Genomic DNA, 18780 nt, shown 5'->3' with positions numbered 1-18780 from the left:
TGTACTCTAGGCCTTAAAATTCTTCCCCGCTAGGTGCCCCCCCCCCCTCCCCCACACCGCTTGTTTCCTTATGTGGAGTAAGTAAGGGGAGTTGGGGCAGACAGTGGAGTGGTATGTCAGTGGCAGTGCTGCCTGTGATGGTGCTGGCTGCGGCTCCTCCACAACAGCGGCACACTGGGGGGGTGACATCACCAAGCTTCACTCTGCTCCCAGCCTCTCTCTGACACACAGTGGTGGATTGTAAGACCCCTGGTACGGCTGTGCCAAGGTTGTGCATGCAGACACACGTTTGTGCTGCGCTCTCTACCTAGAGGGTGTGATAGTTTGGAAGCTCCCTCATGGGAAGCTATTGATCCATTCATTCAATCTCCCCCACCTGTGGCCCCATCTTTCCCCACCAAAATTGCCTCTACTGTGCCACTTTGCAGCCGAGGTTTTTGTACCCCCCTCTTAGCACCCCTGCTGACACGGAGTAGCAGCATCACAGTGCAAAGTAGGAAGTGCACAAGGTGCGCTCATGTTACTTTATATAAACCCACCAACTCTTTCCCATTCTCAGTCAGTGAGCAAGGGGGTGTGTTCAATTTAAATACCTGTGGTGGACGGCTCTCAGTGCGGGGGACCCCCAGGGAAAAACAAAGACAATAAATGACCACCCAATGGTAGTGCGGCCCTTTCTGCAGGAGTGGATATTACAACTGGAGATAAGTGTAAACTTAGCAATATACAGTTTATATGCTGTACTATTATTATCATTTATTTATATATAAAAATAAACAGCCACATTCCATCTAAAAGAGGGTGATTATAGGTTGTGACATAAAAATATAAATTACCCTTATTTACATGTAACACCCCTTCTCTTACATCTCTTATTCAGAACATGTCCCTCCACCCAAACCTTCACACATGGCTTCACTTCTGGAGAGTGGATCCACAGACACCAAGGGGAGACTTGGGAACCCCTTGCTCCCCACTATAACTATGACCACAACCACGAAAACACTTTAGCAGGAAACAAGAATGGTGTAGAAGGCACCCAGCACATTTATTAGATGAGGATTGGGCAGCAACTATTTTCTGTATTTTAAAGTAAAAATATATCTTTGACCTGAAATAATGACCGGGCATAAAACAAACCAACATACAATTATAAAGGCAACAATTTCTTGCATATCAGAAAGATAACAGTTTGCATAGAAACTTCTATATTTTCATTTGCACTACTAACTTTACCTCTCACTTAGTGCCTATAGATAAGATACCTCTGACACAAATTACTCTCGCTGGTTTAACTGCACAACAGCGACTTTTCACATCCCACTGTACCACACCCAAACACTTTAAACATGTAAATGCACAATAATACTTATAGCTCTCTTGTTGGTGCATATTGGTGGCCTGTGATCTATGCATACGGCTAAACTAGGCAGGTAATCCCTGGACATTGTACTTTATGTATAGGGACCACTGACATCCATGGTAATCCAGTTACCACTCTTCTCTAGAAACAATAACACAGTTGAACACTCTCACTTTGTGCAGATCATCATCATTATCATTTATTTATATAGCGCCACTAATTCCGCAGCGCTGTACAGAGAACTCATTCACATAAGTCCCTGCCCCATTGGAGCTTACAGTCTAAATTCCCTAATATAGACACACACTCAGACACAGACAGACAGAGAGGGAGAGACTAGGGTCAATTTTGAAAGCAGCCAATTAACCTACCAATATGTTTTTGGAGTGTGGGAGGAAACCGGAGCACCCAGGGGAAACCCACGCGCACACACAGGGAGAACATACAAACTCCACACAGGTAAGGCCATGGTCGGGAATCGAACTCATGACCCCAGTGCTGTAAGGCAGAAGTGCTAACCACTAGGCCACTGTGCTGCCCTAGATAAACAGCTGGAATACAAACACAGTCACTTCAATAAATGATGTGTAATCACACACAGCAGGTGACAGGATACATCACTTGGCTCTTGAATAAATGCTGTTCAGATTTCCATAGCAAATAGCACAACTTTCTCTGTAATCTCAAAATATCTGCTTCTCATGGGCTGAGTTGTATTCACACAAAATGGTGGGAAACAAGCTCAGTTCTCTCTGTTCAGCAGCTTTATTTGTCCTGTAGTCCTACAAATCCTGACAGCAGTTCTTAGCTCGGCAAACATCTATATCACTTAAAGCAGATAAAACTCAGTTTCTTAAACCTAACCACCCTCTCTCCCTTATCTCTACTACTTGCAAACAATATCTCAGTCCATCACTAGCAAAAGTGTCTAACACAAATCCACCAAATCCATCTTCAGGACTCCCCACAATATCCCTAATCTCTTCTCTAGATGAGTAATAGCTCAGGCCACCAGCAAACAAGTAATATAACCAGCTATACTTATATTGATTTCCTCCACTCCAAAGCTCCTTAACTCTTCTTCAATGGCTGCTGTCTTCCACTCTGTCCCAAATGGCAGCTTCAGGCTTCTGTCTTGTTCTCTCTTCACAGTATCTCTCTCTCACTGCTTTGCTGCTGTCTCTCTCTGTTTCAGCTTTATTTTCTCTCCCCTCACAAACTTGGTGTCTTCCTTCCTCAGCTTCTCTGTCTTCACACACCTCTCCCTCTGATTTTTTCCTGACAGACTCTGACTCCACAAATACACTAGGCTGACTCAGTTCCTCCTCTGACATCTCATCATCAACATCAACATTTATTTATATAGCGCCAGCAAATTCCGTAGCACTTTATAATTGGGAACAAACATTGATAAGACAATACTGGGTAATACATACAGACAGAGAGGTAAGAGAACCCTGCTCGCAAGTTTACAATCTATAGGATCTTACAATCTCCCCAGCAGCAATGGAGCTTGCTGGGAGATGTAGTTTTTCTCCTATCCTGACACAGGCACAATTGCACAGCGGTGCCTGCGTCACATACACTATGGTACAAAATGTCAAGAAAATTGCTCACGAGAGCTTACAATCTATTTAAGCTGAGGAATTTTATACAGCAGTGTTTTATACAATTCTTCTGCATAAACAATTATTCAATTTTTCTGCGCTACAATGTCTCAGAGCAGTGTTTATTTATTTATTCCTTTACACCCGTTACTGGCTTCACTCTTTTAGTATACTAGCGGTTATATTATTGGTGATAGTTTTACTGCAGAAATGGTGATGTGTTACATACAGTCAGAACAGTACGTCTCACAATATGTAAGAATGTGGTCAGCACTGATTAAAATCCTTATTCTAGGCAGTGGCTGCACCTCATGCAGGATCCCAACAGCCTCCAGCCACTGCCACACCAGCAGTTTTAAGACAATATGTAAATGCAGGCAAGCGACAGAAATAAAATAGAGAAATCTACAATAGATCACGCGTTTATTATTTATTACAGAACAAACAAAAATGCTCTTACAAGGTGAGGATTAGTGCGAGTTTCCTCGGGGTGCTCCGGTTTCCTCCCACACTCCAAGGACGTCCTGGTTGGTTAATTGGTTTCTGAGTATGTTAGGGAACTTAGACTGTAAGCTCCACCGGGGCACAGACAGATATGAATGATGAAATATTCTTTGTGCAGCGCTGTGTAATATGTAGGCGCTATATAAATAACCGTTACTAAGTAATGGACTGCACCCCACCAACCGTAGCAGTTCCCAGCCGACCAATATTACACAATCTGACCGCGCATTTCAATGCGTCACAATAGTACCCATAAAGGAAACGTAGTGCGTAGATCCCAAATATATAGTGTCCACAGTCATTAATTAGTCAAAGTGTAGAAATAGCATTCATTCAATAATCAACAAAGCATATGTGAGATTATAAAAATACAATAAAGATGAGTTATAAATAGACCTAATTCTCTAAGTGCATTTTCAATTGTAGTTTAATAAAAGCACTAACGAATCACATGATCTATTCCCGGCTGCTCCTCTCCATCTAGCGCTCATCTATATTTCACTTTAGTAAGCGGATACGTTAGTGATCAATAAATATCAATTATGTGTTAAGACAGTTGATTGTATTTACGTTTTGTATGTGTTGTATAGTAGTAAATACACAACTATCCAAGTACATACAGTGAGCAGATGTTTAGTAAGACAATGGGCGAAGTGGGTATATCTCCTCCCTGCCACACAGTATTTGGGATACATCAGAATCTATATCAGTTAATTTTGCTGAGAAACTGTAATATTTTGCCTGGGAAGGGGGTTATGGGGGGTTAGAGTTATTATTTTAGTGTGGCCCATTTTTTCTTGGTTCACAACGGAGGAAACGCGGCAACAGGCTCTAGTAAAGATAATGTTTAGTGTCACAAAGCTGCTATACTGCAGGAGATGCTGCTACTCTGAATAATGAACTATAAAAAAAGACACCATAATGAGAAAGCCTCACAAGTGATCTTCGTGTCTGAGTACATGCTGATCTGGGGCCGTTGCAGTTCCTTATGAACAGTCTCTAGAAGTGTTAAGCGAAGTTCTCTTGCTACTTACCTTTAAGAATATTGGGCCTGATTCATTAAGGGAACGTACACGATGGTACGTGCCGTATTTTGCGTGAAATTGCCTTTGCATCGGTGAACGCAAGTACATTCAATTCATCTGTGAACGCAAAGAACACTTCCAACAACCTACCATTTCAAGGGCGCAATGAGGGGGGTGGGGGGCAACGTACAGTAAGGGCCGCGCCATGGTGTTTGCTAACATGTCTGCAATTAAGAGAAACTGTACAAATGCATTTTATGTACAGTAGGCATGAATAAAATTCTGATAATTGTATTTCATGTAACAACAACAAACAAATAATTTTAATTATTTTTTTAAATTAATTTTTACTAATGGTTATGTTATTAAAAGGTGTCAAAGTATTAAATATTTTTTTCCATGTGTTCTTTATATTGCACATAAGTATTGTACATATCCTTCAGTGCGCTGTGTCTGTCTGCATATGGCAAGTACCACATACCCATGGTGTACTTGTGGCAGGATTCAAATGGAATGTTTCTTCAGATCCGCTCATACAGACGTACTTCTGGGCAATTTCCATCTCTTGAAAACCCCCACAAATTAGTTGATGAATCAGACCCATTCTGAGTCCTCATATCTTCTGCTTATTTATTATACTATATTTCTGCCAACTAATATAGTAATGACATTTAATCAGAGGTAGCTTTTAAATAAATGCGTTCCATTGATTTAACCAAGAGTGTAAATTTTGCCATCCATTTTATTTTCAATTGTAGTATATTCATTTTTATAGGATTTATTAGATTTATATTGATTAATTATTCATTGAAGTATAACATTTTTGTGGGTGTCACTTTTAGCACTTACATTTTTTCTTGGTGTCTCTGGAGTTTTTGACTGTACAGATGAACCTAAAACTTAAACTACTTCTAAATTGTTGGAGAGGAGCCCCATGTTACTGTAATGTCAGTAGTTATTAGAGATGGTCACTGACCCCCGTGTTTTGGTTTTGGATTCGGTTTTGGATCTGGATTACCGTCGTGTTTTGGTTTTGGTTTTGGTTTTGCAAAACCGCCATTGCGTGTTTTGGTTTTGGTTTTGGTTTTGTTTGGTTTTGTTTTGCTATTTTTTGGGAAAATCCATGTTTTTGGGCCTAAATTAACCCAATTTAGTGCTCCAACTGTTTTAGAGACAAGTAATCTAATTGTTGAGGTAATAAATCATCCAAAAAAACAGTTTAATTCTTCGTTGGTAGGCCTATTCTACACACAAAACAGATTGTCTTCCTCTCCATCTATGCATATTGGCAATGCAGCCATCGTCTTTGAATGTATATTACACCCTACACTTATAGTTAAATATGTAAAGAAATGGAAAAAGCCAGTTTGGTTTCTGTCTCTCAAGGCCCCCCTCCACTTGTATAAAATAGCAAAAAATTCAGCCATTATAGACTGTACAATATTAATTGACATGGAGAAAGCCAGTTTGGTTTCTGTCTCTCTAGGCCCCCCTCCACTTGTATAAAATACTAAAAAATTCAGCCATTATAGACTGTACAATATTAATTGACATGGAGAAAGACAGTTTGGGGTCACTCTGTCTCTCTAGGCCCCCCTCCACTTGTATAAAATACTAATAAATTCAGCCGTTATATACTGTACAATATAAATTGAAATGGACAAAGGCAGTTTGGTATCTGTCTGCATCAGATCCTCTCTCCACTAGGAGTAAAATAGAAAACTATTCAGCCGTTATATAATCTAGAATATAAATAGAAATTGAGAAAGGCAATTTGGTATCTGTCTGCATCATAATCATCAACATCATCATTAGCGCCCTCGTCGCCTACACAAATCTCCCCCTCATCCTCTTCTAATTCCAAAGTGGCATCCTCAATTTGGGTATCACCGGCTACACTCGGGCTATTAAGGCACACATCAGCAGAATGCTCACGATTAGACATCCCACTGTTGGATGGACTCTCCACAGGGATTGTTGTCATTTGTGAATCAGAGCAAATATTCTCCTGTAATGCCTCACTGTTATCTTGCAGCTCGGCTTTGACGCGTAACAGTAGTTGTGCACCAATTGTAGGCTGGGTAACTTTTTGGGATCTGCCACTAATAGCCAAAGGTGAAGGCCTCATTCTCTCTTTGCCACTGCGTGTGTAGAATGGCATGCTTGCAATTTTTTTTTTATCGTCACTTAACTTTTGCTCAGTTACACTTCTTTTTCGCTTCAATACAGTAAATTTTTTTTTGGTTTTTGTTTTTTGCACTAATTTGAAAACACTCTGTTGTTTGACATCGCCTTGGCCAGATGACGTACTGGGAACACTAACATCAGGACTGGTGACAGAACCTGGTTGCTCATTTAGATCATATGTGGACTGCTTTGAATCCATTCTGAGCGCAAACCACTGAGGAGTGCTAAAAATTATTGAGTAGATACTGCTGACAGATATGACTTTTGACAGCCAGAAATATTAATGCACAATTAGGGAGGACACCCCAAAAACACTGAGGAGTGCTACAAATTATTGAGTAGATACTGCTGACAGATATGACTTTTGACAGCCAGAAATATTAATGCACAATTAGGGAGGACACCCCAAAAACACTGAGGAGTGCTAAAAATTATTGAGTAGATACTGCTGACAGATATGACTTTTGACAGCCAGAAATATTAATGCACAATTAGGGAGGACACCCCAAAAACACTGAGGAGTGCTACAAATTATTGAGTAGATACTGCTGACAGATATGACTTTTGACAGCCAGAAATATTAATGCACAATTAGGGAGGACACCCCAAAAACACTGAGGAGTGCTAAAAATTATTGAGTAGATACTGCTGACAGATATGACTTTTGACAGCCAGAAATATTAATGCACAATTAGGGAGGACACCCCAAAAACACTGAGGAGTGCTACAAATTATTGAGTAGATACTGCTGACAGATATGACTTTTGACAGCCAGAAATATTAATGCACAATTAGGGAGGACACCCCAAAAACACTGAGGAGTGCTAAAAATTATTGAGTAGATACTGCTGACAGATATGACTTTTGACAGCCAGAAATATTAATGCACAATTAGGGAGGACACCCCAAAAACACTGAGGAGTGCTACAAATTATTGAGTAGATACTGCTGATAGATATGACTTTTGACAGCCAGAAATATTAATGCACAATTATGGGGGACACCCCAAAAGCGCTGGGGAGTGCCAAATATGAAGAAAAAATAATAAACCTCTATCCTCCTCTCTGCACTAGCGATTTTGGTTAGAGCAATTGCAAGAACAATATGGTATTCTCTGTCCCTGCTCTAATTAGCCTATGACTACACCCTGCTCTCTCCCTCTGTCAAATGGCGATGGATTGCTGTGGAGGCGTGTATTTATAAAGTTGAAGTATCGCGAGAACCGAGTCCCGAGATCCGACGACGTCACAATGACGTTCGGCCTCGATTTGGATTCGGAATGGGCGGGAGAGTACCGAGCTGCTCAGCTCGGTACTCGGATACCCAAAGTTCGGGTGGGTTCGGTTCTCGGAGAACCGGACCCGCCCATCTCTAGTAGTTATAGATTCTGTCATTGTTCTAGTGCAGTTTAAATATGAGAACATCTGTCTGGTTGGTATAGGCAACACCACCTTTTCTGCTTTGCGCCAATTTTCATATCACTGGTTTTGATTTGTTAACAACAAGGCAACCAAAACAAAACCTTTTCTCAATGAACTAGAGCATATCCCCCTCCCCCCCAGTCCTGTGCACATCTTCTCATCTGTTTCCCTCTTACGTCCTCTACTCGTACATCGCCTGCCCACTCTCTGGTCTGCGTTGGCTCAAGCAATCCTTGACATTTACAGATGGTGCAGAAAATATCAATCACCAGAAAGGACTGGAAGGGAAGCGAAAGGTCAGGAGCTGTGGTGGGAGCTAACTTCATCCAACCGTAAAAGACAAGTTCTCTATCAGCCCAGACAGATTTCCTTTCCACCTTGACCTTTTTTAATGCTTTTATTTGCTGCATGTCATTAATCCAAGCTGCCATTGTTATTGTGTATAATATTGTAAGATTACGGTGATGGAGTAAGCTCCGTATTGTCTCCGGATAGCAGGGGAATATTAATGGAGCCCCTTTTCCTGAAGGAGAAAGTGCAATGGAGATATCAGATACTTGGGGGTGAATATCACACTCTCACTTGAGTTAGAGAGAAGCTGGTGAGAATCTCTTTGGCTTCCTTACATCAGAGCTTTAAATAATACTTCCAAATAAAATGCCCGAGCTGCGATTTACAGATCACATAGATTGGTTTGGTCTTTGTTTAGGAAGAAGCAGACAGTTGTTCTCTATAGGATGTAACAGATGCTGTACACCAGCTGAACTAAACATAACAGGATAACTAATAAAATGTGAATTGTCGACATATCCTCCAGTTTTCTTGACTGATGTGGTTGCCTGAAACCAGTTTGTCTTGAAATCTGTGTGTTTGTGTCCAAAATTATTGCTTTATCCTATGAAATCTGATTCGGTTGGCGTAGTTATTTTTATAAGTGCGGATGTTGAATCATATCGCTCGAGGATGACATTGATCTGTGTAAGTGGTCGTCAGAGGGTGGAAAACATTGTGCTTTTTGTAATCTGTTTGTTGGCTTGTTACCTGAATGACAGGAACGTGTTTCCTTTGTGTACACATACCTCTCAGCTTGTGGTTGTGGCGGGGGAATCCTCTATTACCAGGATGGCCAACCAGGCAGAGACTAAGGGGGGTATTCAATTGACGGCGTTATCCAGGGGCGGATCTAGAAAATATTTGTACCCGGGGCGATGTAGGGGGGGCAATTTAGGCCCCGCCCCCTTTTTGACATCTGAGGCTGCCGGCGGCTGCACACTATGTGCAGGTCCATTCAGCAGTGACAGGCAGGGACAGTGTGTTTAAAACACAATCAGAGCAGCCGGGCAGCACGCTGGCCCTGCCTGTCACTGCTGAATGGACCTGCACATAGTGTGCAGCCGCCGGCAGCAAGCCCCTGCTAGGGGGGGCGATCGCCCCGATCGGCCCCCCCCCCCCCCTGGATCCGCCACTGGCGTGATCACGGAAAATCAACCGCTCGAAAAATATTACAGTTAATACGGTAATTTGCGCGTAGAAACCGTTAATACGGTAATTTACTCGCTGGATTTCAGCTCGCAGAGTTGCGAGCTGAAATTCAGCGAGTAATTACCGTATTAACGGTAATATTTTTCGAGCGCTCGATTTTCGGCGATCACGCCGTCAATTGAATAACCCCCCTTAGAATGAAAATATATCTATGGATACCACAAAGAGCCAACTTTACCTTTTATATATGTGCACATACATGTACACAGTATAAACATACACATATATACCCTATACACATACATGTACACAGTATAAACATACACATATATACCCTATACACATACATGTACACAGTATAAACATACACATATATACCCTATACACATACATGTACACAGTATAAACATACACATATACACATACATGTACACAGTATAAACATACACATATATACCCTATACACATACATTGAAAATATAAAATAATTTATCATATCTTGCTAAGTAAGGAAGAAAATATCCATCTATGCCAAAATGTTCACAATAATCATCCAATTGGCTCTTACCTCTCTGCTGTGTCCAGCGGTGGAGGGTTCAAAGGATTACTTACAGTCTCTTATAGATCTCTCCACATGCCCATCAGTCCTCTCCACATGCCCATCAGTCCTCCCCACATGCCCATCAGTCCTCCCCACATGCCCATCAGTCCTCCCCACATGCCCATCAGTCCTCTCCACATGCCCATCAGTCCTCCCCACATGCCCATCAGTCCTCCCCACATGCCCATCAGTCCTCCCCACATGCCCATCAGTCCTCCCCACATGCCAACAGGTTGCACCACTTACAAGCCAATAAAACCTCCCCACGTGCCATCAGTCCTCTCCACATGCCCATCAGTCCTCCCCACATGCCCATCAGTCCTCCCCACATGCCCATCAGTCCTCTCCACATGCCCATCAGTCCTCCCCACATGCCCATCAGTCCTCTCCACATGCCCATCAGTCCTCCCCACATGCCCATCAGTCCTCCCCACATGCCCATCAGCTTCACCACCTGCCAACAGGTTGCACCACTTACAAGCCAATAAAACCTCCCCACGTGCCATCAGTCCTCCACACAGTCCATCTTCTTACATGCCCCTAACCTGCCCCTCACACCGCCCCCCACCTGCTCCTGATTGCATTATCTGTGACACTGTGTCCCCAATGAGTGATGCAGAGGGGGTCACATGACGTGACTGCTCCCGCTGACTGTAGTATAATCTGCCGGAGCACTATCCTGCAGCCAAGTTCCCGGTTAGATGCCACGTTGTAAATCAGAAAGAGCCGCATTCATGGCCACTGCTGCTCTATTGCAATGTGCAAATATATTATAAGATTTTATTTCAAATAAATATGTTTTTTTAAAAATCAGCATATATTTTAGATTGAGCTCTTTGCTCTGCTGAATATGTGAATAAAACAGCAGTAAATAACACAGCAAACGTATGATATTCATCCATTTATTGACCGTTAATCTCCAACCACTGTTATACAACTATAGACCTAGGAGAACATAACTCACAATATGATATAACAAGCTTTGTAACAAATGGCCAGAGCCATAACTTAGAATTCTAGCGCCTGGGGCGAGAAAGACAAATGCCGCCCCCACTAGCCCTTAATTTTAACCAAATGAACCTAAAATATTCCTAAACTGTGCCCCTCTTCAGCGTTGCGCCCTGGGCGGTCGCCCCTATTGCACAGCCCTAGTTACGGCCCTGCAAATGACATAATCCAATAGAGAAAAGAGGGATGTGAAAGGAAAAGGATACTGGACGGAGATACAGTGGGGAACAGGTGGCTATACAGTGCGGTACACAAAGATACAGTGGGGTACAGATGGAGATACAGTGAGTACAGGTGGAGATACAGTGAGTACAGGTGGAGATGCAGTGCGGTACACAGAGATACAGTGGGGTACAGGTGGAGATGCAGTGGGGAACAGGTGGAAATACAGTGGGATACACAGAGATACAGTGGGGAACAGGTGGAGATGCAGTGGGTACAGCTGGAGATACAGTGGGGTACAGGTGGAGATGCAGTAGGGTATAGGTGGAGATTCAGTGGGGTACAGGTGGAGATGCAGTGGGTACAGCTGGAGATACAGTGGGGTACAGGTGGAGATGCAGTAGGGTATAGGTGGAGATTCAGTGGGGTACAGGTTTAGATACAGTGGGGTACACACAGAGATGCAGTAGGTACATGTGAAGATGCAGAAGGGTAATGGCAGAGAGGCAGTGGGGTACAGGCGGAGATACAGTGGGGTAAAGGCAGAGATGCAGTGGGGTACAGGTGGAGATGTAATGGAGTACATACAAAGATGCAGTGGGGTACACCAATCTCATACAACAAATATTGATATTAACAATGATGCAGTGGGGTTCAGGCAGGTACATAGTAGGGTACAGGCGGAGATACAGTGGGGTACAGGTTTAGATACAGTGGGGTACACACAGAGATGCAGTAGGTACATGTGAAGATGCAGAAGGGTAAAGGCAGAGAGGCAGTGGGGTACAGGCGGAGATACAGTGGGGTAAAGGCAGAGATGCAGTGGGGTACAGGTGGAGATGTAATGGAGTACATACAAAGATGCAGTGGGGTACACCAATCTCATACAACAAATATTGATATTAACAATGATGCAGTGGGGTTCAGGCAGGTACATAGTAGGGTACAGGCGGAGATACAGTGGGGTACAGGTTTAGATACAGTCAGGTACACACAGAGATGCAGTGGGTACAGGTGTAGATACAGTGGGGTAAAGGCAGAGATGCAATGGGGTACAGGTGGAGATGTAATGGAGTACACACAATGATGCAGTGGGGTACACACAATGATGCAGTGGGGTTCAGGCAGATATATAGTAGGATACAAGTGGAGATGTAGTGGGGTACACACACAGATGCATTGAGGTACAGGTGTAGATACAATGGGGTACAGACGGCGATACAGTGGGGTACAGCTCACCAATGAGATACATAGTATTAATAAGACAGAAAAGTTTGACTTTGTGTTGCACTGAGACTCTCAATAGGTCATAATAATATAGAGGGTTTAAAACACATTCAGCCACTGTGAAATAAATATTATAATGTATTTAAATTGTATTTGTAAATGGCTACACTTTTTGGTTACTGGAGCTGGCAATGAGCACCTGTAAGAAACTATCTGTAGGAACAGAGTTACCTCCGGAACTACAAACGATTTGGAAATAAGAGCTCAAAATACATTTAGTTTTATTATCTATTATATAGAGCTATTGATGATGTTTAAAATCCTCTGCAGAATATATCAATACATGTATGCTATGTGGTAGATGGAACAGAGCAATGTTCTGCAGATCTCTAGAGAGGTCAGTAATGTAATAATCTGCAGAATATATCACTATGTATCTGTCGGGGTAGATGGAACAGAGCAATGTTCTGCAGATCTCTAGAGAGGTCAGTAATGTAATAATCTGCAGAATATATCACTATGTATCTGTCAGGGGGTAGATGGAACAGAGCAATGTTCTGCAGATCTCTAGAGAGGTCAGTAATGTAATTATCTGCAGAATATATCACTATGTATCTGTCAGGGGGTAGATGGAACAGAGCAATGTTCTGCAGATCTCTAGAGAGGTCAGTAATGTAATAATCTGCAGAATATATCACTATGTATCTGTCAGGGATTAGATAGGATTGCAGAGCAATGTTCTGCAAGGATAAAAATTAATAGTCTGCAAATGATCTGTACATAAAGGACTCTGAGGTTGTGAATAGTTCAAGCTTATCAAACTTATTGGTCAGTATGTTCAGCTGTTGGTCTCAGTGTGGTTCGCCCCTCTTGCGTATTATTGATGATACCTACATTATATGTGGAAGGAAATATGAGGAGAGAATGAGGACCCCACGGAGATCAGAAGACGCAGAGAGATAATAAACACACAGATATGGGACTGATTCCTGGCTGCACACCATTATATTTATGTCTGTACGGCAGCCATGTGCGTCTGCTTAGTGTAGATATGATACAAAGTATAAAATGCAATATGCACAATCAGAACACAACCATCTATATTGTGCTGAGAATGAAGAACGCTGAATATACTGCCAGATATGAGGGATATGCAGCGTTCAATCTCATTCACATTTAAAATTATATTATGAGCAAAAATTTAATTCTCAGGATTTATAATGGAAAAAATGGAATCTCTAAAAAGTGGTTTAGATGTTTTGTGTTGGATAATTCAAACTTCCAGTCATAGTTGTATCATTCTGTACAGTGAATTTACTTTTATTTATAGGTAAATAGATAATTGTGACAGAATTATGAATAACTAGCACATTAGTAATCAGAGTAAGCTGTGTATTATGGAACTACAAGTTCCAGAATTCCTTGTCAGACTCTATGGTCTATTTACCATTAGAAAGTGAAATGAAAGATCTTCTGTTGCTGCTTATCGCAGCAGAGTGATACTCGGATCTCCGGCGGTTCTGGCTGAGAGCAGTAAGATGAGCTGTGCCGGATCACACATGCATCGTATAACTCGAAGCCCAGTCTTGGCGTTCCAGTTCCACCTCACTGAAATTTTTTTTTAATATATTTAATGCTCATTTGAATAATAAAGCTTGTTGGCCTTACTATAGCTGCTGGTGGTGGTAGTTTGTGCATAGGGAGAGGCCCTATCTTAGGTGTTTGATCTACTAGTAGTTCCCCCAATGACTATAGATTTCCCCAAACCTCCCAACATGTCTGTCCTCGGCAGTGGGACAGTGCCTCAGACAGATGCATATACCTCCCTTCACCCCTGGGCAGGACAGACCCGAAAATCAGGACTGTCCCACTGAAACTGGGACATTTGAGAGCTATGAATGTCATTGAGAGCTCTGCGTCAGCGCTACATAGGTGGGAGTCCGCTCTGCTTTAGTTGTACATAATTATTACTGGCATGAGTTAGCCAGAATGCAACTGGCATTATGCTGGGCATGACAGTCCAGTGCCAATAAGTAGCTAGTTGTTATAATTATTTAGAAGACCACATGATTATAATTGTACATTGCCAGGATACAGCAGATTTCATGTACCCTCAGTCTGTACAAGATGCAGAGTTACATCCATAGGGCTTATTATTATTCCCTGATCGCAGGGCTAAGTATGACTTATCCTCAGCATTTATCAGAAGATATGGATGAGGCAGCATTAACCCAGCAAATGATAACTGACCCGGGGTAGTAACTCTCCCCTGGTCCAGGTTCTGTAGTTGTGCACATGTGTAAAAAAAACCACACACATAGACACATTAAACATAACGTTTGTTTTTTTAAATACATTTTACAATATGTGTAAAATGTATATAAAGAGCAGGGCCTGATTAAGGGTTCAGGCCGCCGTATACTAACACGCTTGTAGTGCCCCCTCGACTTCCACGCCAGTAATACGGGGTAGGTAAAAATGAACTTGTCCTTTATTTACAATTTGGCTTCTTTTCACCCTTCTGTTAATGTTTATGTTCCCGTGTGTTCAAAAACTCCACCCGGCTTTAAGATTAAAAGATTAAATCCTTACTGCATTTTTCTTTCATGTTTTCTTTTTACTTTGGAGAATAACTATTCTCTTATTATATATCAATTTATGCCTCTCCCTGTCACAATTTTGCACAGCCAAAAATGTTGGGTCCCCCCTTAAGCCTCACGCCCTAGGCTGCAGCCTAGTCGTCCTATTGGATTATCACGCCCTGATGAACTAAATTAACATTATTTGAACATAGCTGCATTAAAAATGTTGGTGGTACAAGTAAGTCGGCTTCCCCATGCAAATACAAAACAATCCCCTCGGTCAGCCGGCGGGAGAAAGAATACTACAGAACCCCATACGTGACAATTGCATTAATGTCCTTAGAAGAAAGACAGAGAAAGAATTGATATGTATTAGGTGAACTGACATCTCATCACCTCCAACTGTAAGGAACTCCCTGCCGTGACCACATCTTCTGTGTTTATTCCTAACACCTGGACATGAAAAGTGGCAGTAGCTAGTTCTGCAAATGTAACCTGCTCTGGAACACAGACCCAGATTCCTGGAGAGGGCACACAGCCGCCACAAGGTGGCAGAATTTTAGGGTCAACTATCATTTTTTTTAATTAACGGTAGAATATTTTTTAGTCCTTTCATACAGATGTGACAAGGTGGAGGTGGAGGATCCGTAATGATGGAATACAGGATTGGGGCATCAAAAAGTGTCCTGTGGGGCACAAAACGTTATACCCAAGCAGATGAAATGAGGGAATTGTTATGGCTCTGGGTGGGTATCAGTTTGGTCATATATTCCTAGCATCGTTTAATCTGATGTTCTTGTCTTCCATCTCTCCAGGATGCTTTGCTCACCCTCGGCTCAGTCATCGACATCCCTCGCCTCCGAGAGGCCATCAAAGATGCCATCGCTGCTGTTTTGCCAAAAGTGGTAAGTCAATGACAATGTGTTTCTGGGACATTGAGCTTCCACTAAATCCTCAACTAAATGAATGCACCAAAGAAACAAAATGTCACATTATTTGATGTATGCACATTTAGGCATTTCATTATCTATCGCCCACCAGATATGGAAAAGCCACCTGATTACATCCAGAGCAGAAATAGTTTTGTGGACTGGGGTGATGCAGACATTAATCAATGGACTTACAACCTAGTTCTTATTGTTTCCAGAAGATCAGTATGTTGTTGTTGTTGTTGTTCCTGATGAAATGCTGGAGATGTAATTGCTACAAACATTTCTGTGATTTCAGTTCCAGAGTCAGCTCTTGTTTCTCATGTTATGTTACAATGTAGGGAAGGTCGGCGTTTAATGTACCAAACACGAGCAGTTGTACTGTCAGGTTGTGTGTGTAGAGTTTATTGACGGGTTGTTGTACATTGCTGTAAATGGTTGATGGGAATTGAAAAGTTGTCATCTGTGCCCTGATATTAGGATAACCCCATCTAATATGTATGCAGTGTAAACAGATTTTATCACCAAAGGTCTAATCTTACTGTCTGGTAACTTGTACTCGCCTACTAAGGTACTTCTTGCTGAAAATGTGCTTGTGTTATATCCCACCCAGCTGCACTGTGCCGCTTTCTGTGTGGTGGGTATAATGATGACTGAATGAAGGGAATCCCTTGTAGGCCAGCAGTGCCAGAGACTGCCCAGTATTCTCTATACATACTGTGCGTACAGAGAGCGCGTTTACCAAAAGAATCAATGACCCCTAAGATTTAGGGAATCCACATCTGTCCACACCTCAGTGCAGCTTACTGCAGTTATGTTGAGAGCGCGTATTTGTATAAGGCCTTAGAGTGAAGGCAAATTGTTCTAAACTGGTGGAAAAATCTGCTCCATATTCTTCAGATAGTAGCAGTACTTGTGGAGGTGCCTGGCTGCTGCGGAGAACGGCCTCAAATTAGGTTAGAACAAGGAATGTTATAGTTATCTAAATAGCGTTTTATCTCACCCGGATGCCTGAACCTGATATTTATTGATCCCTCTCATGCTCCTAAAGGGAAGAGCTGAGAGGACAAACTTTTTTTAGTAAATGGCAGTTGCTGAAAATCAAGATGGTCCAAGCAGGACCTATTAGGTTCTTCTTCCACTAACGGGAATAGAAACATGTTTTATAAAACCCAAAAAAGAAAGATGTGTCAACCCTGGGTGAATAAGTGGTGACATTAGAAACATCTGTTGACAACAAAGTGGTGTACTGTGAATACGTCGATACTAACCTGGGGGTAAATGTACAAGCTGAGAGTTTTTAGTCGGGTTTGGAAAACCAATCAGATTCTAGCTATCATTTATTTAGTACATTCTACAAAATGATAGCTAGAATCTGATTGGTTGCTATAGGCAACATCTTCATAAGTGACTACCCTCAATAAAGCCAGGATAGAAGCAGTAAGAAATCAACGTGGTGAAGCATGCAAGTCCAAGGAGTATCGGAAAATGGGACGGACATTGAGGCCTTTCTAACATGCATATTCTGACGCTTCATCTTATCACCTCTGGCCAAAGTTCCTCATGGACCAAGCACTTAGGGGATATTCAATTGTTGCTCCGGCCGCCGGAAGAACGAGCGTGTTAAAACTATTACCGTTTATACGGTAATTACTCGCAGAATTTCATCTCGCAGCTCCCTGAGCGAGTAAATTCAGCGAGTAAACTACCGTATTAACGGTTTTTACGCGCAAGTTTACCGTATAAACGGTAATAGTTTTAACGCGCTCGTTTTTTTGCGGTCCAGAGCAACAATTGAATACCCCCCTAAGAGTCTTAAGTCCTATGTCTAAAAGGACAGGAACATCAGAGAGATATTATAATGTGTATTATAATGTGTTTCTATTACTTCAAAGTCCAAAAAGCAGTGAAGTCACAGACACACATACTACCTCCTTCTAGGGGTACAATGTGAAGCCTCACACCTCTTATATTGGAGAAATGAAACATGGACATTCTTCAATGAGCATCACAAATACATACATTTTGTTTGTTGATACTACAAATTGGTTGCCATCTTTAAATAATTACTGGAGGTCTCTACCTTTTCCATTGTCTAGGAAAGCCCAATGCCCTGCCTGAACAACCTGTGCGTAGCGACAACTACATACAACCACCTAAGAGGCTCAGGTCCGAGCTATCACCTAGCTCAGAGTCTAACTCAAGAGGTGATTGATAGTGTGAGATAATCTTTTTTCTCACATCCACAACACGACTGCTCTGAGATTCACATTCCACTGAGACTTTCTGAAATACGATTTACAGTAAGACTTGTATAGTATTACTTTGTAATGAAGAGACTAGCTGCCTTTCATCTCAAATCTTGTCTCCACCATTGTTAGTCTTCAGCCCATGTAATTGTTCTAGGAGAATGCCTTTTTCTGGGTCTGCAAAACTGTTTGACCCATTGGCTCCCGTGGATCATGGTGGACCCTGTAACTTCTCCTGCTTATTTTTAACTATTCTAGTTTGATGCTCATTGATGTCAATGTTAAATCAGCTCCAATTCATTCAACTTCTGGAAGGTTCTTTTACAATGAGCACAGGCCCAATTTTTCAAGCCAGGATACTCCAAATGGACATTAGTATCTATGAATGTTTTAAATCTCTCTGTTTGACCTCAGGTGCTTGTGTTACTGTTCT

The 18780-nt window shown here is 42.0% G+C and overlaps 1 protein-coding gene across 3 annotated transcripts in view; it reads left to right on the top strand.

The window, feature by feature from the left end:
• PDE2A (phosphodiesterase 2A) overlaps positions 1 to 18780 on the top strand; it is a 661195-nt gene that overhangs the window by 366238 nt on the left and 276177 nt on the right. For all 3 annotated transcript variants that reach the window (XM_075198335.1, XM_075198336.1, XM_075198339.1), the window contains one exon: positions 15985 to 16074. In XM_075198335.1, the coding sequence (XP_075054436.1) occupies positions 15985 to 16074 (90 nt within the window). The remainder of the gene's footprint in view (positions 1 to 15984; positions 16075 to 18780) is intronic.

This window comes from Mixophyes fleayi, chromosome 2 (genome assembly GCF_038048845.1).
Source record: "Mixophyes fleayi isolate aMixFle1 chromosome 2, aMixFle1.hap1, whole genome shotgun sequence".
NCBI lineage: Eukaryota > Metazoa > Chordata > Amphibia > Anura > Limnodynastidae > Mixophyes > Mixophyes fleayi.
The sequence above is the reverse complement of the archived record's forward strand: the minus strand, read 5'-3'. Positions and strand labels throughout refer to the sequence as shown.